Source organism: Schistocerca piceifrons, chromosome X (genome assembly GCF_021461385.2).
Source record: "Schistocerca piceifrons isolate TAMUIC-IGC-003096 chromosome X, iqSchPice1.1, whole genome shotgun sequence".
In the NCBI taxonomy this organism is placed as follows: Eukaryota; Metazoa; Arthropoda; class Insecta; order Orthoptera; family Acrididae; genus Schistocerca; species Schistocerca piceifrons.
The window spans coordinates 850,789,388-850,815,085 of record NC_060149.1 but is presented as its reverse complement, the minus strand read 5'-3'; the positions used below and the strand labels follow the sequence as shown (position 1 = coordinate 850,815,085).

At 40.1% G+C, this 25,698-nt stretch overlaps 1 protein-coding gene across 2 annotated transcripts in view; it reads right to left on the bottom strand.

The window, feature by feature from the left end:
* Window positions 1-25,698, bottom strand: part of LOC124722935 (glutamate receptor-interacting protein 2) — a 454,066-nt gene that overhangs the window by 71,802 nt on the left and 356,566 nt on the right. For both annotated transcript variants that reach the window (XM_047248095.1, XM_047248096.1), the window contains exons 11-13: window positions 18,771-18,926; window positions 16,330-16,482; window positions 8,312-8,419 (exon numbers count right to left, since the gene is read on the bottom strand). In XM_047248095.1, coding sequence (XP_047104051.1) covers window positions 8,312-8,419; window positions 16,330-16,482; window positions 18,771-18,926 — 417 coding nt within the window. The remainder of the gene's footprint in view (window positions 1-8,311; window positions 8,420-16,329; window positions 16,483-18,770; window positions 18,927-25,698) is intronic.

Here is a 25,698-nt window from a genome sequence, read left to right as displayed (position 1 = left end):
GGCCAGGAGGTTACACAACTTGTGGCCCAGCCCATGTGTGATGAAATTAGCTGCACTAGCACAAATGAAATTGCATGGGATATCAAGCATACCAATACCAGGAAAGCCCCTGGGCCTGATGGCATTCAAAACTGTGTCCTCCAGGAGTTCACAGATAGAGCCGTAGGATACCTTACACACATAACAAATGTCATCCTAAAACACCAACACTTCCCTGACTTTTCAAAGGCGGCCAAGGTCCTGATGTTCAGGAAGCCAGGGAAAGACTACTCCCTCCCACAAAGTTACCAATCCATCAATCTGCTGTGCTCACTCAGCAAGATCGTTGAGAAGGTAATATTAAAATGCATCACTAGGCACTGCATCGGCAATGACCAGAGAAATTCAGCTTTAAGAATCACCACTCAACAACACAACAACTCCTCCGTGTTGCCAAACGTATAACACATGGCTACAATGGGAACAAAGCTACAGGGGCCGTGTTCCTGGACATTGAAAAAGCTTTCAACCATCTTTGGCACAATGGCCTTATATGTAAACTATGCAAAGCTGGTTTCCTGGATGGACTCATACGTCTCATACACTCATATCTCACAACAGATGTTTCAACACTGATGTGCTGGGCAAACAATCAACACAACATGGTATCCAAGCTGGAGTACCCCAGGGAAGCATCTTAGGGCCCATCTTGTTCAACCTGTACATTAACGACTTCCCAGCAACACAAAACATGATGTTATCCATCTACATGGATGACACAGCCATCCTTGCATAAGATTGGAAACCGTCAAACATTAATTCACAAATACAGACAGCACTCAGAACTGCCAAGCCTTGATTGGAATGATGACGTATTAAAGTAAGTGCAAAGCAGTTCTGTTTACATGCAGACCGAAACTACTGTGCAAACATCAACACAGTAGACAGATAACACTAGATACATGCCCAATACATTTGTGAGAGAAAGTCAGATATCTCGGTGTCTCGCTGGACTGTAAACTTACATGGGGAAACCACATTGAATACATTGCCAACAGAGTGCACATGAGGCTCAAACAACTGTACCCAATGCTCAACAGGGAAATAACACTGAATAGGACGGTGTTGAGCTCCACATACATGACACTGATTGGACCTCTGATGACATACTCGGCTCTCATCTGGGGATATGCAGCTCCTACATGACTGCGCCACCTGTAGATCATACAGAACAAAGTGCTACGAATCATTAGCAATGCTCCATGCTTCACACACACCATGGATCTTCACAATGAATACTTCCTTGAAACCCTCAAGGGAGTCTTCAAAAAACATGTCGCATGACTATACAGGAATTCAAGACACTCGAACAATCCTTTCATCCTTACTCTGGGAAACTATGATCAGAACCATAGGTGGAAGCATAAGTGGCTAAAGACACTGCTAGCTAGGACATAACCACCTATGGCAAGATGACACACACCAACAAGTGACAAACATCGGCAGGCCCGTGCATATCAGCATCATTGACTGGAAATACCAGCTGCTACTAAAGCCAACCAAAAGGCTACAGCAGGGAAACCAGCAAGCTCGCCCACTGATGCACAAAGAAATTGCCAACATCACCCTACACTGTGCATATGATATATGACCTATCGGACACAAATCGATGACGAACCTAACTGTTACAGTTTTGCTGATGCTGAGCAAGAGATCAACACTGGCACCCAGTGGAAACCACTGAGTGATAGCACTGCACAATGTCAAAGATATCGACATGCATGATACCCACTACTAACAAAGCCTATCCTTGTATCCTTGCACGACCTGTCGCAGGCAGGAAGACATCCACTACTGCTCTTACCACCTGACCTAACTATTGCAGATATTTTTCCCCTTGGTTCTTGCCTTGGCACTTTTTTTCCTCTGCCCTCCAAAGCACTGCATTTCATTTGACTTTCAACCCAATCTATCTCCAGATGAGCGTGTATTAATGGTTAACCTTAACCAGACATCGCAGTACCCACATCCTGCGACACCTCACTTTAGTGAAAACTAACCCTTATGCAGAGATGGCAGTAGACCTTTTGAGTTGGCCATCATGCTGGTGTTGGTGTGGAGGAGATCCACCTCTGTTTTAAAAAGACAGTATCCTCATACAAAAATATTACCATCAGCTGTAGCACATGCAGTGTTGCATATTGGTTAATGTCACTGATTTGGGTGTTGCAGGTCATCAGTTCAAAACCAATCAACAGAAATTATTAGGATTTACCATTTATGGATGGTTCTTGGTTGGTTGGTTTGTGGGATTAAAGGGACCAGACTGCTACGATCATCGGTCCCGATGGCTCTTGAAATATCTTACATTTGTTATGTTTGTACATTCTGGAATACGAACATTCTGGAATATTTGATGTTTGTATAAATTGCTGCATACTCTATCCAGGAGGTCAGTTCTGCTCTGGTTCTAAGGTGGTGTCAGCAATAAACGTGTTTTCAGATTAAGTGTTGAGCTTCATTTATGACCCTGCCTTTGGGTTTGGAGTTGATTGTGGTTTTGGTGTGATACTGTGGTGGAAATGCCAGATACTTCAAAACATGTGCATCATCATGACTTTTATTATGCAACATAAAAGCTATTGTCTACATGGGCAGAAACCAGATACAAGCATCACACTGTTCCTATGATCAGTATACTGAGGAGACAGATGGATTTCAAAATCGAAGTAAGTCGGATGCATATCAGCCTTCCATTAGTGTTTTCTGGGGATCCTAATCAGAACTTGATGAAATGGCTGAAAGGATTTGATTGTGTCATCAAATACAAAAAGTGAAATGACATGATGTACATGGGAAATGTGTACTTTTACTTGGATGGCACAGCCCAGCAGTGGCTTGTGAACAATGAAGAGAAGCTCAGTGGCTGGTACAAATTTCAAGATGAACTGAAGGAAATTTGGTGTCAATCAGGAGCAAGTCAGCTTCATGGAGGAACAGCTGAAGAACAGAGCCCAACATCATGAGGAAATGACACAGTCATATATACATAATGTATTGGTCCTATGCCACATTGTGAATCCTAACATAGCAGAGACCAACAAAATCTCACGCTTGATGAAATTTACTGAGCTCTTCTGATAAAGGATGTCACATCACAGAGGAATTCATCAAGTGGTGCCAGTGCACCAAGGAAATGCAACAGAAAAATAGTCAGCTGAAAGAAGAATTACTGACTCTAGAATATGGTCCCCATGACAGCTGTGGAAAAACACCATGACCTCACTTCTCTCATATACCAAGTAGTAATAGAAGAGATATAGCAGTTTATGGCACCCACAGGTGTCAGATGAAGTAAGCAAAAGATATCAGCAGTGACTGACAATCACATACATCAAAAGGTAATAGATAATATTGAAGAAGAGGTGTACTGGGCTTTAGCATGAATCTCTGCTACCATCAAAGTGCACCAAGAAAAATGGACTCCGCCAACTCAAATATATCCAGCCTCCATCAAATGATAACACAGCATCTGACCAATGCAGGTACAACCAACTCTTCTACCAAGTAAAATGTCTGACAGAATAACAGACATTTGGAGGATGGAGGACAATATGCCAGTCTATTTTCACTGGTGTACATGTTGTGTGCTACTGCAGTGCTAGAATAAAAATGTCTGATGACTATTACACAGCAAGATATCAACCATCACAAATGTCCTATTCATGTAAGTCAACTGCAAATATTATAGTTGACTTTCCAGCTGAAAGTCATTGCTTAATCTTGGTCAAGATGACTCCTCAATATGCCAGTCATTCCATGTTACCATATAGAGGTACTAGCTGCTTACCACCCTTACAATTCAAGAAAACTAAGAAAGTCAACCATATATGGAGGTCAGACCATCACACATGAAAAACCTCCATGGATGACAGTTATCAAGATGGCAGTAAATCTCATCAATGTCATCATGAAGGGCCAGACAGTCTATGTAATAGCCATTTCAGGGGTTTCTTTTTCTTTAATGTTGAATGCTTATCATTACCAGCTAAAGAATTTTGTGCTCTATGATACAAAAGAAACTGTGCTGAAAGTTGCAAATTGGACATACATCCATCTGACAGGAATGTACATTACAAGAATAATTATCAAAGTCAGAACACGGCCCTTTGAATTTGTCATTTTAACATAATGTAGTCATAATGTTATTTTTGGATGGGACTTATTGGAGATATTACAAGCAATTGTAGACTGTGGAAGATCAGACTTCCAGATTGACAATAAAAATAACAAGTACACGAAACAAAGAGTGCTCTGGCCAGTTGCTTGCCACTGGAGACATTGTTTCCCACCATCATAAACGAGACAAGTGCCAGTTGTCAATCAAGATGCTCAGTTAAACTGTCAACCTTTTCATGATGGCAGAAAGGTACTCAGGCACACAAAACAAATCTACATGCTAGCAATGTTCATAAAAATTGTAGCTAGTCAAGGAGAAATTTGGAGCAGTAATTGTCACAAGCAGCCACAACTCACCTCTTAAGGTATGTGGGTAGAGACAGTTGAACCAGTCTGAGAAAGACAGCTTACTGTCACCAACAAAGAATCAAGCTCCATTCTCAGTACAGGCAATGCAGGGGAGGAAGCTACTATCAAAATGCAAAAGGATCTGGCCTGATCAAGAATAACATTAGTGAGTGATAGACATTCTTCATCAGTTTTAGGATGCCTTCAGAATCAGAGTAGAGAAAAGACAGACCTAGCAGCCCATGATTAAGCACCACATCAACACTGAGGATCATCCACCAATTAGTCAGCACTCATCAAGGGTGTTGCCACATGAATGACAGATGATCTGAGAGAAAAGAGAAAAGGTACTGCAAGATGACACAACTGAAACTTCAGAGAGTGTGTGCAGAAGAAGGGTGCACTGACTACTGCCAACTGAACAAAACCATGAAGAAAGATGTCTGTCCTTTGCCATGCACACATAACACCCCAGTGCATTTGAAAGGAACAAAGTATTTCTCAACTATGGACATGTAGATAGGTTACTGACAAAACAAGGTTGAAGAGGCTGACCAGCAAAAGCCTGCCTTCATAACTGCTAATGGCTCAATGAATTCTTTTTGTCAAAGCCATCTGAAAAACATGTAAGTTGACCAACAACTGTGTTGAAGTTCGTTTAGGCTGCAGGTCTCTGTATGAATAAAAAAAAGTGCCTCTCCATTGCCCAAGAAATAAAAGTCTTGGGACGTCTAGTGAATGGTGGTGGAGCAATCCAGGTGCACAGAAAATAGCAGTCACAGATTTTCTGACACCTTGGCACATCTGTGATGTAAGAAGTTTGCTTACAGTGTACTCATACCACCAGTTATTCATAAAGAACTTCTGTACAAAGGTACTTCCTTGCAAGAACTACTGCAGGCAGATATCAGATTCCCCCCAAAAAAAGTGCAAGGAAGATCTTTCTGTGTTGTTAAAGGGATGCTAACATATCTGTTTTTAGCATTGTATGATGAGAATGCAAAGACAGAACTTCATGCCAATGCTAGCAGCTTCAGGATAGGGTCTGTTCCAGTAAAAATTCAGGTAGGTGCTGGAAAGGTGATAGCTTATGCTTTCACAGTACTCTCCAAATCTGAGAATACCTACTCTACAACTGAGAACGAGGGGCTTGCACTTGTTTGGGCCACCAGCATGTTCCAGCAGTGTTTACTTAGCACCACTCACTATTGTGATGGATCATAAATCTCTATAGTGGCTGAGTAGCCTGAATGAGCCATCAGGTGGACCAGTGAGATGGGCACTGAGCTTCAGCAGTACAATGTCACAATGGTTTATAAAAAAAAACAGATGCAAACATAAGGATGCTCACTGCCTTGCAAGGACTCCTTTGATGGATCACAGCAGTGTGGACCAAATCTCTGTTATCACTGCATTAAATAACATTGCTGCTGAAATGAGGAAAGATTCAGCATTGCTAGAAACCATAGAAGCCTTGAAAAATGAGGAACCAGCAATAGGAACATTGTACAGGGGGAAATATGATCCAGTGGGGTGGAAATGGTTGCTTGTCATTCAATCTCAACTGCAGGCAGTGATTCTGGTCAACAAGGATTTGTGAAGACTGTAGGCTGAAACAGATGCAACCATCACTGTTAGGTCTCCAGTGACCCATTAGATAGTATGTGAGCCACTGTAAGGAATTTCAATGATGGAAGCAATTGGCACACTTGTCTCTGGAGCATCTGGTACCAATTCTGCCTGCAGCATTGCCATTGCTCCATACTGGAATCGTCCTCTTGGGGATGCTGCTGCAGATGAAAAACAGGAATAAATGGACAATATTTCACACTAACTATCTCACCTGATACGCTGTCATCAAGTCTGTGCTGACTAGCAAAGTTCCAGAAATGCCAAGTTCCTTGTAAAAGGCATCACTTGAAGCACAGAGCACCCTGTGTGATGATCTCTGGTTGTGGAAAAGTGTTCCAATCAAGACTAGTATCAGGTGTAATTTCACTTTGCCCACAGCTGAATGGTATCAATAATGTTTTAATAGGAGTTTAGCAGATATACTCTCAATGTAAGTTGATGTTGAACAGAGAGACTGGGATACAATACCATTCATCATGACATTCACATACAACACAGTGAAGCAAGACACTACATGCTTCAAACCACTCTTTGTGCTCTGCAGTCAAGAGGCCAAAATGACAGTGGATACACTGTTCCAATTTCAAATGGATGACACTCAGGATGACTAGTTGAGGCACTTCAGCACCAGAACTGAAGAAGCAAGGCAGCTGGCTCACATACAGAACCTGGATGCTCCTGGAGAAAGACTGAGGGCACTATAATATCAACCACAGCCCTGGAGACATGGAATGGGTTTTTACACCTGTGCTGAAAATGGGGCTACTGCAAAAGTTAATAAAGTGCTAGTTTGGGCTGTATCATAGCCTTTGTTGCTTGATAGATGTCACATATGAAGTCAAGAATTATGACCCTTCATCAAGAAGGCAAAAGCATAGAGATAGAGATTTCACACATGTTCTCCATATGAAGCCCAACTACAGTCTAGAGGTGCAAATTGACAATGGGAGGTTCAAGGAAATTGAAGACCCACTTGGTGATTGCAAAGCTTTAATGGAGGGACTACCTTTGATATGCATCATAGTGAAGAGGATGTAGCAAAATGAACTGAATCTGAGAATCCCACCAGCACAGCCATACAGAGAACCATTGTCAAAATTTACATCCAATGTGCTGCAATCAGCTCCAATGAGAACTTCTGAAACAGCAGTTCACTGTTTCTTCAGGAGAGCGAGCAATGCTATGAGCTGTGGTGTATGTAATGTGGTCTAGTGATTAGCATCATTGATGATGTGCTGCAGGTAGTTAGTTCAAACCCAACCAGTTACTTGTATTTAGGATTTATCATTTCTGGAAAGTTTTTGAAATATCATGTATCTGTAATGTTTGTGTATTTGATGTTTTTGGACTTGACTGTGGTTTCAACATGACAGTATGTGTAAAAATATGATGTATTTCATATGAATACATGGCTGTTTGCATTTTGTATGATCAGATTAATTTTGAAGTTACTTGGCCTGAAACTATGTAAATCGTATTTTATGCCAATTTTGTTAAGCTTAAGTAAAGAATATGTATCAAAAAATCTAAATAATGTCTTTGCCAGTGATGTTCTTTAACTATAATCACTGATCTCCCTCTCTTGCATTTGGTAGGAAGAGTAATCATCAATGAGAGTTTTGTGAAGTTAGTTGTAAAGCTACAACAGGTTTCTCTGAGGACATAATGAATACTTAGAATTATGTAACCTGTGTGAGCAGATAAATATCAAATTAATGTGCTAGTTGTGTAATATTTGTGATCCAGTTGTCTGAGCATTCTAAAATGCAGAGGTGTAAAGGAACAAATTATTATTATTTTGTAGCTGAGATGACCCAACAAATCAGAACATCTATAAAAATTACAGATTTAGTCATACAGGAAAATTCAAGACCATCATACCCCAGAGATGAACACAATAAATCCAAAATAAAAACCAGATAATTAACAAAATTCTACATTTAACAAAGTGGGCATGTTGTTCAATTATATTTGAAACTGACAAACATCCATGCAGTGAATATGTCATGAGATAGATATTCATTAGTGAAACAGCATATTACAGAGTGCGATAAATTTTGACATAGGAAAGGGTATTCATTGCACACATATATAAATTTATGAGACTCTGCACTACAGAAATGCTGCATCTATCAAGTTTTCTCATCACTGAAGTAACAGATTATATTCTTACCAGACTGCCCACTGTCTATACTGTGTGAACTCTGTGAAGTTCCATCCCAGTGAGAGGTAGAATTATGTATAACAGTACTTCTGTGTTTTCTCTTCACTGAGCTGCTCTCTAGAAATAAATAAATAAATAAATTGTGAAATGTGTTATGCTATAAGAATTAATAGCTATTGCGTCATATGAAATGCTTCTCACTACAAATAATAGTATTTAGTTGATTATGTAATCAATGCAATAATTAATAAAGTATTTTGACATTGTTTTTCTTGTTAAAACTTATTTAAACCTTCTGTTCAAACTCCAGTGTTATGAGAATTACTCATCTTTCCTCATGTGCTTGTGTTTGTTTGAAGAAGGGTGAAATGAGGGGGAGAAGATAAAACATATGCATGCAGATACGCCCATCCACACTTGATTTCTCGAAATTAACAATTTGTTTCACAAATGAACACAACTCTTAATAAATCTAAAAATATATATTCTGTATGCAATAGCTGGTGGATTTGGGGTGTAGGGAGACTTTACACGGTGCCAATCAAGCAGCCTGAAATTCCAAATTACTTTATTATGACCCTCCACCATGGCTCAGTACAGGAAGTGGCAGCATGACTGAGACATCCAGCAGCCTCCTGCATATTGTCACCTCACAACATTGACAGACTGCAGCATCAGGTAGGAAGTGGCTCATGACACAACTGCTCCATGCATTCATGGCCAGCAATGGCCACTTGTGTTGTGGCATGCCTCATACACCCTATGCTCTCCAGCAGATGGAAGGCAGGTGACATTATGGCAGTGACCCATTACTGTACACTAATGGCTGGCAACCTGCTTTCCAGATCTGAAGCCAAATGTGGTGACAGCTCCAGGTGCTGTGGTTTCAGGTTAGTCTGCCCTGATGCAGAGTTAAATTATAGAGCCCAAGCATCACAGTGTCATGGTGATAGAGCTGTGCTACTAACAGAAGTGACTTAAGTGTTAAATTGCTAGGTATTTATATGCATCTGAGCTGTGCCTGATCAGGCTTTGCTGTGCCTTATGGCACATATCTAAACATTTTGGTTGAATGGTAGTTTCCTAGTCCAGCTGGTAGTCTCTGACCAATAATGCAGGATGACAAAGAAATTTGCAGGGAGTCCATTACTTGTTCTCAGATGGCAGATGCGGACGTGAAGGGGTTACGATATGCCTGGTGCACATTATGGTTTCCTCTCTCAAGGTGATGTGACGTGATTTATAAAAACCTTGATGATGAGTATGCCTGCCCTCAAGTTTCCATGCCATCCATCATTGGGGTGATGCCACATCAAAACATCCTACAAATCTGGATATTCCATGATTCTAAAAGCTGACAAAATGGAGACCCACAATGAAGCCACCATATTTGCTGATGATCACCCAGGGTAGTGCAGCACTGAACGCAATGTGATAATATTCATGAGCAGTCCATATTTCCCAGTCATTGCACCATGTCAAATATAGCCACTTGTGTTGTTTTGTGGTGGTAAAGGAAGGCTAGATATTGATTGGTAATATCCTATTCCAGGTGCTATTAGTCTCTGACCAATAGTGCAGGATGACAAAGAAATTGGCAGGGAGTCCATTACTTTTCTGAAATGACAAATGTAGATGTGAAGGGGTTACGATATGCCTGGTGCACAGTACGGTTTCCTCTCTCAAGGTGATATGATGTGGATGATAAGAACCTTGACGGCAAGTATACCTGCCCTCAAGTTTTCATGCCATCCAACATTGGGATGATGCCACATCAAAATGTCCCACAAATCTGGATATTCCATGATTGTACCAATTGACCAAATGGAGACCCACAATGAAGCTCATTCCAAACTGTCAGGCACTGATAATGTTGTCTCACATGTGCATGCAGCATCTCTGTGTTCTTTACTGTACCCACTCAAAATCTGATATTGTTCACACCCATTAAATGCCCTGCCAGGCCTGGTAATAACACCAAACTTGAATAACACTAATGCACTCTTCTGGTCAACCTACCTGTCACAGAGAACTGCTGCTCTAACAATTTACATACCCACCAATGGCGTGTAAATATACAAAATTACATTGTCATCTGACTATGTCTTCTGGGAGCCTCACAACTTTGTCTGGTGTTGTACATGTATCTGGACTCTGAAAACTTTAACTTGGCTCAATGAGTTACCCCAAAGATAAACCCACATGAAATTATGGAATGGAATGCTAGCTTGTTTTACCTTCAAATTACTTACATTTGACTACATGTGCAGTGAAAATAAAGATTTTCTTAGGTACTTTAGTAGTTCTGTTGTACGTTCCTCCAAACTGAATTTACTGTGAAGTTGCAGACCAAAGAATTTAACAGTGTAAATCTCTTCTATCTGCTTGTCATCAGAATTTGTGTACACTGTGAGAGGAAACTTCATAAAAGCCCTCAACTGCATATAATGTCTCTTTCCAAAGTTTAGTGACAAAATATTGGTTAGGGACCATTTGTTAATGTCAATTTAAATTTCATTAACTTATTTTTCAAAAACTGTTATTGTTTTGATGATTATTGCATTGTTTATATCCCCTAAAAACAAAACAGACTTGGCATCTGGTAATATTATTGGTGAAATGTCAAATCTTTACAACACCACATTAATTAGTTACCAAGTGGATGCTGATGGATAGCTCAATACAGGAAACTTTCTTATTGACATACTACTGGTATGTTTCCCACCAATTTGTATCATTTCCTGTTACACCATAATAATCTAATATGCTTAAATGGATATTGTGATTTAAACATTAAAATGAGGTACCTCTAGCCTGTAATTTATGGTCTAGTCCATTATGTACATTCTTGCTGTATGTGTAAATAGCTCTCTCAATATTGGAACCAATTAAAACTCTAAACAGTGACATTATATTATTTGTAGTCTGAGGGTTAGTTGTGTATCACCTTTTCTAAAATTTTAATGGATATGGTAAAAGTGGAACTGTACAGAAAATTGATGATATCTCTTTATCTTCTTTCTTATTCTGGGGCTCAACTTCTTCAGCATATTAAGCCAATTGGGAAACATTCCAGTGATAGACAATTGATTACACAAATAGCTTAATATGGTGACCATAGCTCCAGCAACTTTTGATTTTAAAGATTTTATGATTGAAATTACTAGTTCTGGTGTACTCATGTTACTAAATGGTCTGAATAGTCCGTGGCAGTGAATACTGAACCCAACAATCCCATAGTTTCAGTAATAGTTATGAAATGCTTGTTAAAAAGGTTCACACCACTGCACACATCTATTTCCAGTATATCATTTACTCTTAGAGCTAGCTGCCACTCCTCATCTCTGGTTTTACCAGTCTCCTCCCTCATTGTATGCCATATTGTCACCCTTTTGCTGTCTGATGTGACCATCTGTATTTCATTATGCATTTGCTGTGATTACTATCTTCAATATTTTGCAATACTCATTTTGATTAGATATAGTGTCAGTATCAGAGTGTTTCCGACTGGGCTTCTTGTAGACTTTGGTCTACTCTGTGTTGCCTTTGTAGGAAAGTTGTTTTCAGAGAAGATAATGCCACCATTAATAAATGTGTTGTATTTTTCACTCATCTCATGAGCAATGTATATGTCACTTCGGTTCATGTCTTTGAGGAGTTTGCTGCACTAATTAATTTTTATCTTAGTAGATTTTTATCCAGATCAGTACCAACATTTAACATATGGGACCACACTACATGGTATAAATAGTCATTTTATACTGGTTTTGACACCTAATTTTATTCATTAGACCTCTCTATAAACACATTACCAATGGCTGTTTTTGAGCTATTAGCTACTGTAGTTGGGAAGTTCACTGTAGGAATGAAGCTGATTGACAATGCTACTGGCTGTAATAAATTATTACTGAATTAATTTCTACAACAGTATATTAAAATCAACTGCAACCACTAATTTTTTCTTTTTTTAATTTTTACTGATAAATAGGCCAATAGATCCTCAATGTGATTTAAGAGCAGATTAAAATTATATGCAGGTGCTCAGGACACACTTACTATTATAAAGCATTTATTATGAAATTAAATTTCTGTTGAACATACTTACATATGCTGTTCCAAGGAAAAATTATTTATTTCTATACTCTTAAGAATATGAACATTCCTGATGAATGTGCCACTCCTTCTTCATTTGTGCTTTACATTAGTGAGATGCTAAACTAAATCCTGCAACACTTGACATATCTATACCAGTGGCAATATGAAGTTCAGAATGGCAGTTTATGTAAACTGAGTTTGATGATTTTAAATCATCAGTGCAAGTAAGTATGTCATTGTTTTTTGATCCACAGTCATAGAATATTCTAATGCAAGCACTAACAGCGACATAAGTGGATCAAAATAAAATTTGGATTGATTGCTGAAAAGTTTCAAATAAAGTCTGATTGTACTGGTGGGGTATGCTAGAATTATCCTGTTTGACTTCTTTCTCAAGCTGAATGTTTGTTTCAGTTCAAATCTCTCTTAAAATATGGTTTTCTCTTGTCCTCCCTACCCTAAAAATATGCCACTCTGACCCCTGTAACAACTGGTATTTTACTACTCATCACATTGCCTCCCACCCTCCTTAGGTTTTCTGCTATTAGCACAGCCAGTTTGCCCTTTCCTTTCCTGTTGGTGCAAAAGCTATTTCTAGTATAATTGCATCTGCTGATCGAATTAACAGGGACCACACAAATGTGTAATCCTACACTCAACATAAGCAGCTATTCTGACTCACAATTATCGGTCATGATATCTCAAACCAGATACAAATTAACATTGGTATCTCTTTACACTGATACTATCTTTATCAGGTCACACTCAATACTGTACTCAGGATCTCTGTCAGTACTATTACCCACCCCATCCGCTATAACCATGGTGTTTTCTTTGGTGAACTCTTACAGAGTGATCTTATATCCTCTGTCACCTGAGACAGACCAACACTAAGTTGAATAAAATTGTTGACCTGGTATTCTGATAATAGTTCATCTTTTAGCAGTTAGCATGTGCAGGAAATGAAGATTTATGTGGTAGAAGTAAAGATTAATAGAGACTTTTCCAAGCAAGCAACAACCAACAAAACGTGATAAGTGATGCACTCAACTATAAGAATACATTATGCCAGTTTTTCCCAGTTTGTTCAGCATGCGGAATGATTTTTTATAGTCATCTCACCTTTCAACGCCATCTCAATCCCTATCTATAATAATTAATGTAATATAACATTAAAATAGGAGAGGGAGAAACTGAACTTTTTAAATATATCTAAAAACACATGTGATGTGACTTACCGAACGAAAGTGCTGGCAGGTCGATAGACACACAAACATACACACAAAATTCAAGCTTTTGCAACAAACTGTTGCCTCATCAGGAAAGAGGGAAGGAGAGGGAAAGACGAAAGGATGTGGGTTTTAAGGGAGAGGGTAAGGAGTCATTCCAATCCCGGGAGCGGAAAGACTTACCTTAGGGGGAAAAAAGGACAGGTATACACTCGCACACACACACATATCCATCTGCACATACACAGACACAAGCAGACATTTGTAAAGGCAAAGAGTTTGGGCAGAGATGTCAGTCGAGGCGGAAGTACAGAGGCAAAGATGTTGTTGAAAGACAGGTGAGGTATGAGCGGCGGCAAATTGAAATTAGTGGAGATTGAGGCCTGGCGGGTAACGAGAAGAGAGGATATACTGAAGGGCAAGTTCCCATCTCCGGAGTTCTGACAGGTTGGTGTTAGTGGGAAGTATCCAGATAACCCGGACGGTGTAACACTGTGCCAAGATGTGCTGGCCGTGCACCAAGGCATGTTTAGCCACAGGGTGATCCTCATTACCAACAAACACTGTCTGCCTGTGTCCATTCATACGAATGGACAGTTTGTTGCTGGTCATTCCCACATAGAAAGCTTCACAGTGTAGGCAGGTCAGTTGGTAAATCACGTGGGTGCTTTCACATGTGGCTCTGCTTTTGATTGTGTACACCTTCCGGGTTACAGGACTGGAGTAGGTGGTGGTGGGAGGGTGAATGGGACAGGTTTTACATCGGGGGTGGTTACAAGGGTAGGAGCCAGAGGGTAGGGAAGGTGGTTTGGGGATTTCATAGGGATGAACTAAGAGGTTATGCAGGTTAGGTGGACGGCGGAAAGACAGTCTTGGTGGAGTGGGGAGGATTTCATGAAGGATGGATCTCATTTCAGGGCAGGATTTGAGGAAGTCGTATCCCTGCTGGAGAGCCACATTCAGAGTCTGACCCACAACTTCTTCACTTTGGAGGGCCAGACATACCAACGATTAAAGGGAACAGCCATGGGCACCATGATGGCCCCCTCGTATGCCAACCTATTCATGGGTCGCTTAGAGGAAGCCTTCTTGGTTACCCAGACCTGCCAACCCAAAGTTTGGTACAGATTTATTGATGACATCTTCATGATCTGGGCTCACAGTGAAGAAGAACTCCAGAATTTCCTCTCCAACCTCAACTCCTTTGGTTCCATCAGATTCACCTGGTCCTACTCAAAATCCCATGCCACTTTCCTTGACGTTCACCTCCTCCTGTCCAATGGCCAGCTTCACACGTCCGTCCACATCAAACCCACCAACAAGCAACAATACCTCCATTATGACAGCTGCCACCCATTCCACATCAAACGGTCCCTTCCCTACAGCCTAGGTCTTCGTGGCAAATGAATCTGCTCCAGTCCGGAATCCCTGAACCATTACACCAACAACCTGAAAACAGCTTTCGCATCCCGCAACTACCCTCCCGACCTGGTACAGAAGCAAATAACCAGAGCCATTTCCACATCTCCTCAAACGCAGAACCTCGCACAGAAGAACCCCAAAAGTGCCCCACTTGTGACAGGATACTTTCCGGGACTGGATCAGACTCTGAATGTGGCTCTCCAGCAGGGATACGACTTCCTCAAATCCTGCCCTGAAATGAGATCCAGCCTTCATGAAATCCTCCCCACTCCACCAAGAGTGTCTTTCCGCCGTCCACCTAACCTGCATAACCTCTTAGTTCATCCCTATGAAATCCCCAAACCACCTTCCCTACCCTCTGGCTCCTACCCTTGTAACCACCCCCGATGTAAAACCTGTCCCATGCACCCTCCCACCACCACCTACTCCAGTCCTGTAACCCAGAAGGTGTACACAATCAAAGGCAGAGCCACGTGTGAAAGCACCCACGTGATCTACCAACTGACCTGCCTACACTGTGAAGCTTTCTATGTGGGAATGACCAGCAACAAACTGTCCATTCACATGAATGGACACAGGCAGACAGTGTTTGTTGGTAATGAGGATCACCCTGTGGCTAAACATGCCTTGGTGCACGGCCAGCACATCTTGGCACAGTGTTACACCGTCCGGGTTATCTGGATACTTCCCACTAACACCAACCTGTCAGAACTCCGGAGATGGGAACTTGCCCTTCAGTATATCCTCTCTTCTCGTTACCCGCCAGGCCTCAATCTCCGCTAATTTCAATTTGCTGCCGCTCATATCTCACCTGTCTTTCAACAACATCTTTGCCTCTGTACTTCCGCCTCGACTGACATCTCTGCCCAAACTCTTTGCCTTTACAAATGTGTGCTTGTGTCTGTGTATGTGCGGATGGATATGTGTGTGTGTGCGAGTGTATACCTGTCCTTTTTTCCCCCTAAGGTAAGTCTTTCCGCTCCCGGGATTGGAATGACTCCTTACCCTCTCCCTTAAAACCCACATCCTTTCGTCTTTTCCTCTCCTTCCCTCTTTCCTGATGAGGCAACAGTTTGTTGCAAAAGCTTGAATTTTGTGTGCATGTTTGTGTTTGTTTGTGTGTCTATCGACCTGCCAGCACTTTCGTTCAGTAAGCCACATCATCTGTGTTTTTAGATATATTTTTCCCACGTGGAATGTTTCTGTCTATTATATTCAGTCATTAATTTGAACTTTTTAAATGATATAAATAATTTGTTAAACTGTAACACTCCCATTTACCTCCACAGTAGTCATCGTGTGCAGTCTGAGGAGGAGTGTTGCCTCTTATACTACTTTCCCATGATGCCACTGCACTATCAACAGATGGCAAAGCTGAACAAAACTGTCTTCCATGGATCAAACCTTCTGCTTGAATTTCAATAAGAGGAATTTCTGAAAAAGTATTCTATATATTACTATTTTAACCAACAGGTAAACAGTTATTTTGTATTACATTGATAAAAATAATGCTCCTAAAATAGTTGTAGAAAACTTTTAAAAATAAATTATTTGGCTCTATGTATAAGTTTAGGTGCTTGAAATGAACCATCTGTTAAATGTGACTTGAAATTTTATCATCATTGGCAAGCAGTTCTGTTTATTTGCTTTAATATTTTACAGTGCATATTTACACTTAGATACTCACTACATCTGTAGATTCTAGATCTGTGGGCTAATAGACAAATAAATCCAAATAATCAAAATAAAAATCACTATTAACACCTATGAGAAATTAAAATTTTGCACTAGTCTGGGATTTGTATCTGAGGAACTACATGCAAAGAGAATTCTCTTCTAACAGTGGATACTCCATGTTGGAAGGTCAACAATATTAGGAAAAGGATAGATTGCTTCTCCCTGTATACATGAGCTGTTGAGTTACAGACAGGCACAAGAAAATGTGTGCGCTTTTTTTGCTGAAGAAGGCTCTGGCCAAAGCCATAAAGTGTAACAGTCTTTTTGTTGTACCTGTCTGCAACTCAATAGATTATCTCTATGATGAGTAGCAATCTACTCTTTTTTACTATTAAAAAAAAACTTGATCACAATCACTGGAAACCAGTCACCGTAATAAATAAATTGTGATCAAGATTGTTTTTAATAGTAAATATTTGTAACAAATTGATCACTGTCACTTCCATAATGTATTCAAAAGTAATTAATCTACTCTTTTACTAATATTGTTCTGATGGATCTATTCCAGCATGTAAAGTAGATCAGCTCAAAGCTGTAACTTGTCACTTGTTTCTCTCCACTCCTGTTAGGCTACATATAAATTAATAAATTGTTCCAATTAGATTTAAGACTGAATCCAGTGCATTATTTTAAATTATTACAATTCCATTGTGGTGAATACTCTTGTAAAAAGTGCAACATCTCATTTTGGTTACAATCCTGAGATGCTGATTAAATCAGATTCTCTGTCACTGATTTATTTGAGAGGTCTTATTCCTACTGCATTGTAGGATAGCCCATGAAGATTTTCATAAGAATGACAAATATTAGTTTGAGTTGATTTGTGATGGCTCATATTTGAAATTGTTCTGACTACTTAAGTCACATTTATGTGTAATAGCCTTGACTGAGCCTACACTTTTAACTGCTCACCATCATTCAGCAGAACATGTTCTTATTAACAATGTAAGAAAACTTATTTACAAAGTTGTTATCTTGTGAATCAAACTACTGAACCTCACATACAGTCATTTTAGCTCTGTACAACAAATATTTTATCAAACAGAATCAAGTCTGAAACACCATACAGTGACACCATGTGAACATGGAACGTTACTCGTAACTAATGCCATTTGACTGAAAGCAAACAGTAGTACTGTATTTGTGTGAAGATAACGTAGAAAACATTACATTATGTTATGGCTATACATTTTATGGAATGATAGCAATAACTCCAATAACTGAAATCCTGATGAAATTAGTGTAAAGCAGCAATGTATTTTAGGGATGATAAAAATTGTTTGAACAACAGAAGAAATCATATCACAGACAAATGGTGTCAATAACTCCTATATTCCTAGGGAAAATAAATAATATTTTCTACATAGTTTACCAGCTTGCCAAGTGAATACAGGACTTCAAAGCAGTTCCCGTGTTAACAAATGAGGCTGTGTTTGAGAGGAGTTCTGCCATCTTTTTTTTGGTTTTATGTGATTTTCCTAGATCATGTATGCCAGGATGACTTCTTTGAAAGATTATGACTGTAATTCCACCCCATTCTTGTCCAAACTGAGTTTATATTCTGTAGTGACCTTGTCATTAATGGGACATCTAGTCACTTAAAAAATGTAGTTCATCAGGATTAACATGATATTCATTTAAGGCTCTCCAGTAGATGGGTCCATGTTTCTTTAACTTGTTAGCTTGAAGCAATAAAAATTTAGAGAAGAAATCCAGTTCAGTGCACTATAGCGTTAAAACTGAAATTTCACTATTAATTGCATACCAAAATACTATTTAATGTGCTATACCAGGTTTTATTTCAGATTGCTGGTTTTTTACTACACAAGTACTGACATTTTTTCTCTGTAAGTAACAATACTTTGATTAAATTAAATATGTGTTACAGAGTATTTGTAACACAAACTAACTATTTTGTCTTTTTTATAAAAGAAATAGTCTATTTAACTTCATAGCTTGACATTAGATTCAACATGCTCACTTACGCGTAATACTCCTTTCCACTTTTAGAGTCACAGTATCTCCAGAACTCTGAAGAAGGGCAATTCCTTCTGATAGTGGTTTCCCTTGTAGTGACTGACCATTGATGGCTAATAAACGGTCACCAACATGCAATGCTCCTGTTTGTTGTGCTAGGCCACCTACCAACATAAATGAAGTAATGCAAAAGTCAATCCAGGATGAACATATCTTTCAGTAATGTGGAGTAACATGTAATAAAAGTTACTGCACAACAATATACAAATTTATACAAGGAGAGAACCCAAACTCAACTGAAAGAATTTTGGTGGTTGTTCAGGGATACTTTATGAGTATTGTGGTATGAAGGGCCATAAAAATAATATTACTATGCAATAAAAACAATAACCAAAATAAAAACAATCTCTTTGGAAGTGTAGGTCTCTGCATATTTGTGAAATAAAAATTTGGTGGTGTGTAGCATTGAATACTTTGTTGCTCCACCCCATTCACTGTAACGTGCTTGCTCAATTCTTAGAAAACTGTCCACAAAGTGCTCATGATGTTGCTGCTCCAACTAGCTCCACTCTTCAATGGAGGGCCATCTGAGGTCATCAAGTGTGTGAGGCATGTTTCCAGCAACTAAGTACTGCAGGTTTCAACTGGTACCAGTTGTACTCAGTTGTGTATATGTCAACAGATATCGAAGGCTACTGTATTTGAATCATTTTTATATTTGCCTTTTCCTCATATCCTACCATGTCAAGCTTCTCCATTTGTCACCAACAAAGTCTAAAACTTTAATAGTAGTGGTGCATCAGAATATGGAACTGTATTAGTGGCAATTGAAAACACTGGCACATGATAATACTATGTATGTTCAGTTTATTCCCACAAAACATACATAATGTTGATAATACCAGTTACAATTCAAAAAATGAGTCTTGGGGTAAATGTGAATAAATACTCAATACTTGCTTAAATACATGTACAATGATATTAGTTCAGTATCTGATTATTTCTATAGTATTCCTACATGACACACTTTACAATGTTCAAATAGTGTTTTGCCACTGTTAGTAACATAACCCGTGCTCTCATGAATAGACTGGCTGATTGCCCTGTCCACCCTCACCTTTTTGCAGCAGCTTGCAACTTCACATTTCTTTTGTCAGTTACAAGAAATGGATAAACAGAATAATAATAATGATAATAATAATAATAATAATAATAATAATAATAAAGAGTGAATATAGAGTCAACCACGCTGTATTTTTGTGACTAATCATTTCATGTACCAATAACAATATTATGAAAATGATAATTGCTACTCACCATGTGGAGTAGGTGTTGAGTCACAGACAGGAACAACAAAAAGTCTGATATACATTTGAGCTTATAGGCCTTATTCTAAAGTAGAAAACACCCACACATTCACACAAGCACAACTCACACACACATGACCACCTTCTCTGACCATTGAAGTCGGATTGCAAACAGCAACTACACCTGATGGGAGAAGCTATCTGTGGGTGATGGGTGTAAGAGACTGGGGTGGGGAGTGGAGGGATAGCAGGGTAGAAAGAAGGGGGGGGGGGGGAGGGGGTAGCTGTTGGATGTAAGGTACTGCTCCAATGATCAGTGTGATCACACAGCTCATAAGTAAGAGTGTGTGCAGTTTGGAACATGAGAGATAAAACACAGGAACGAAGAGAAAGAGAAGGATGGACTCTGAATAAAGTAATTCCAAAACAGCACTGGGTTCTAGGATGGAAGAAAAATCTCTAGGCAAAATCAAACAATGGAAAATCCAGGTTGGAATAATGACAATATTATGGAAATTGCTACTCATCATGTAGAGGAGACATTAATTTAGAAGAAGGCCTTTTGGCTGAGAGCTCAAATGTATAGTTACGCTTTTGTTGTGCTACTCTACAACTCAGTGTCTCCTCTATATGGTGAGTAGCGATCTATCTTTTTCATAATATTGTTGTAATTCCATCATGGATTTTCCATCATTCAATTTTGTCTAGAGGCTTTTCTTCCATCCCAAAACCTAATGCTGTTTTCCTTTGTTGCTATTCTCTATTCTCTAACACATTACTATACTCAGTGTCTGTCTGTCCTTTTCTTTCTCTACTTTCCTGTATTTTGCCTGTCACCTTCCAAAATGCACACTGTATCAACCTTCTCGCCCATGCACAGCACAAAGCTACATGACTGCACTGACTGTCACTGCAGCTTATCATCCACCCACCCCCTCCCAAAACAGCTATCTCCCCCCCACCCACAACCCCGCCAGCCTCTTACCCTGACCACCCACAGATTGCTTCCCCTATCAGGCACAGTTGTTGTATGCTGTCCAACCTCAGTAGTAGATAGAGACAGTGGGCATGCCTGTGGGTGTGCAAGTTGTGCTCGTGTGAAACTTCAGAAGGCCTTTTGCCAAAAAGCTCAAGTGTATAGCAGTCTTTGTTGTGCCTGTCTGTGAATCACTATCTCCTCTATATGGTGACCAGCAATCTGTCCTTGTCATAATATTGGCGTTATTCCATCCAGGATTTTTCATTGTTTTATATATCACATTTTTTGTATCCTGGTGTTTTTCAAAAAGACAAGGCACTACTTTTTGATATTGTAATTTGATGTGAAATAAAACTTTTCTGGCTTTCAATAGAGCTGCCATTTATAACCTGTTTAATAAAATTAGAATTATATATTAATACCTTCAGCTGCTCATGGGCATTGATATATACAAACGGGGACAGGTGGAAATGTGTGTCCAGACTGGGACTCAAACCCAGGATCTCCTGTGTGGTGTCACTGCCAGACACCACACTTGCTAGGTGGTAGCCTTTAAATCGGCCGCAGTCCGTTAGTATACGTCGGACCCGCGTGTCGCCACTATCAGTGATTGCAGACCGAGCGCCGCCACACGGCAGGTCTAGAGCGACTTCCTAGCACTCGCCCCAGTTGTACAGCCGACTTTGCTAGCGATGGTTCACTGACAAATTACGCTCTCATTTGCCGAGACGATAGTTAGCATAGCCTTCATCTACGTCATTTGCTACGACCTAGCAAGGCGCCAGTACCAGTTACTATTGATACTGTAATAATGTACCGTCAAGACTGACATTCACCATTAATGGATTAAAGTTAAGTATTCCACCAGCTATGTCCGTTTTTCTAAATTCTAATTTCCTTGTCCTGTTCCAGACCTCATGCCAGCCTGCGGGAGCTAAAACGCGTGCTTTTTGGCTTCCTCTTGTAACCCGGTGTTGGCTCTCCTGCCAACTCACAACATCCTGCTTACATGGTAGATGCTCTAACCATCTGAGCCACCAAGGGCACAGAGGATAGTGTGACTGTAGGGACTATCTCGTGCACACCTCCTGCAAGATCCACATTCTCACCTTATATGTCCACACACTACATTCATAGTGTTCCTACCCAACACACTCATAACTCGTGGAAGACATTCTTACCACATCCCGTAAGAGTTTGGGTAATATGTGTGTATCCACACAGAAGGAGAAGGTCATGGCCAGTATTGCCAGAACTATATACTTATAAGGATATGGCATCTGTTCTTTCTGACATATCAATATAAGTATGTAGTTCTGGCAATACCGGCTATGACCTTCATCTTCTGTGTGGATGCACACATATTACCCTGAACTCTTGGTAAGAATGTCTTCCACAAGTAATGAGTGTGTTGGGTAGGGACATTACGAGTGTAGTGTGTAGACATATAAGGTGAGAATGTGGGTCTCGCGAGACGCATGCACGAGGTAGTCCCTGTAGTCACACTATCCTCTGTGCCCTTGGTGGCTCAGAAGGATAGAGCATCTGCCATGTAAGCAGGAGATCCTGGGTTCAAGTCCCGGTCGGGGTCACGTTTTCACCTGTCCCCATTGATATATATTAACGCCCGTCAGCAGCTGAAACTATTAATATATAATTCTAATTTCCTTCTAGACAGGTGCAGGTCATCAATGGTGTCTGTTCTTTCGGACATGTCCAAAAGAACAGACACCATATCTATATAAGTGTATAGTTCTGGCAATACTGACCATGACCCCCTTCTTCTTTGTGGATGCTCACATATTACCCAAATTCTTGCGGGACTTGGTAAGAATGTCTTCCACGAGTAATGAGTGTGTTGGGTATGGACACTAAGAATGTAGTGTGTGGACATATAAGGTGAGAATGTGGGTATCGCGGGAGGCGTGTGCTAGATAGTCCCCGCAGTCACACTATCCTCTGTGCCCTCTGTGGCTCAGATGGTTAGAGTTTCTGCCATGTAAGCAGGAGATCCCGGGTTTGAGTCCCAGTCGGGGCACACATTTTCACCTGTCCCCGTTGATATATGTGGTGTCACTGCCAGACACCACACTTGCTAGGTGGTAGCCTTTAAATCGGCCGCGGTCCATTAGTATACGTCGGACCCGCGTGTCGCCACTGTCAGTGATAGCAGACCAAGCGCCGCCACACGGCAGGTCTAGAGAGACGTACTGGCACTCGCCCCAGTTGTACAGCCGACTTTGCAAGGAATGGTTCACTGACAACTACGCTCTCATTTGCCGAGACGATAGTTAGCATAGCCTTCAGCTACATTTGCTACGACCTAGCAAGGCGCCGTATTCAATTGATAATTAATATTGTGAAGCATGTATCATCAAGAGAGATGTTCTACAATTGTGGATTAAAGTTAAGTATTATATCAACTACTTACTTTATTTGCAATTCTCAAGATATTGTCCTGTTCCAGACCTCACGCCAGTCAGCGTGTAATTAAACGCGTGCATTTCGGCCTCCTCTAGAAAAACAGTGTTGGCTTTTCTGCTAACACTACAATATATGTCAATGCTCATCAGCAACTGAAGGCATTAATATATAATTCTAATTTAGTTCTAGATGGCTGCAGGTCCATATAAGTATATGTTTAATAAAAGGTTAAATTTTGAATATTTTCCGTAACTCCAAGAAATGGGAAATCTATGAACATCACTGTGATCAGAAAAGTTTGGGCTGTAATATTATCAAAATAGATTTTAGAAACATGAGATGGTTCAAAAATGGATGGTTCCTTTAGACTGGATCTTAATTAATAACTTTTGAGGTATGGAGTTTTGAGATTAACCAATTAATTACACTGAATCAGGAACAGTTAGTTTTCAGAAGTGACTAGGTGTTGGTGCTTAAACTGCACTTTTGACACATGTATTTTTCCGTAGCAATGAACTGACAATATCCTCAAATCATGATATCTCATGAAGTAAATTTAAGTGAAAACTCTTGCTTCATAATGCTCAGAATTGAAGAAATTATACCTGATATATATATATATATATATATATATATATATATATATATATATATATATATATATATATATATATATATATATATATGGTGTCTGTTCTTTCCAGAAGGAAAGACTCCATTTTGATCCTGTAGCCATCATGAATCAAGACACAAAGGAATTTATGACATTTAACTCCTAGTGGACATTGATTTACATCAATGGGGAAAGTTGAAAGTCTGTTCTGGACCAGAATTCAAACCTGAGTCTCCTGCTCACTAGGTAACTACTTTGACCTTTAAGCCATGCATACAAAGTGGTCAACACAACTGCACAGTGTGGTGTCACCGCCAGACACCACACTTGCTAGGTGGTAGCTTTTAAATCGGCCGCGGTCCGTTAGTATATGTCGGACCTGCGTGTCGCCACTATCAGTGATTGCAGACCGAGTGCCGCCACACGGCAGGCCTAGTCTAGAGAGACTCCCTAGCACTCGCTCCAGTTGTACAGCCGACTTTGCTAGCGATGGTTCATGCCTACATATGCTCTCATTTGCAGAGATGACAGTTTAGCATAGCCTTCAGCTACATCATTTGCTACAACTAAGCAAGGCGACATATTCAGTTACTATAATTACTTCAAGAATGTATTCTGAACAGATAATATTGTGAATCATGTACCATCAAGAGCGACATTCATCATTGATGGATTAAAGTTAAGTATCAAACTAATTACGTCCACTTTCTGAATTCTAATTCCTTGTCATGTTCCAGACCTCACGTCAGTATAGTCCAACCCTCCTCACACCAGCCTGCATGAGCTAAAACGTGTGCATTTCGGCCTCCTCTCATAACACGGTGTTGGCTCTTCTGCCAACACAACACACAGACTACCCAAGCATGCCTCCTGTTGCACCCAAATTTTCAACTAATGCACACACTACTGACATAGTGCCCCTACCCATTGTCCTCATTACTCACAGTGTTTCATCAGTTCCTGAAAGAGTTCATGCATAGTGTGCATTTGCACTGAAGGGATCATTAGCCAGTCTTACTTTTATTATATATGTGGTACTTGCTTTTCCAGACATGTTCAAAACAACAGACACCATTCTGATCCTGCAGCCATTGTAAATCAAGACACAGAGGAATTAATGACATTTATCTGCTAGTGAGCATTGATTTATATCAGTGGGGGTAGTTGAAAATTTGTGTCAGACTGGGATTTGAACCCTCATCTCCTGGTCACTATGCAGATGCTCTGTTCACTAAGCCATTCACACATAGTGATCATCACAACTGCACAGACTACCCTAGCATGCCTCCCATCAGACCAAAACTCTCAACATATCCACATACTACTGATGTAGTACCCCTGCCCAATATACTCATTACTCACAGTGTCCCACCAATTCCTGTAAGAGTTAATGCATGGTGTACATTTGCACAGAAGGAATCACTAGCCAACCTCACCTTAATTATGTGACTGGTGTCTGTTTCGACTCAAACTCTTATGATAATCAGTGAAATGCTGCGAGTAATGAGGATAGTGGGCAGGGGCACTATATTAGTACTCTGTGGATAAGTTGGAATTTGGGTCTGACAGGAGTCATACTTAGTTGGTGCATGCAGTTGTGATGACCATTGTAT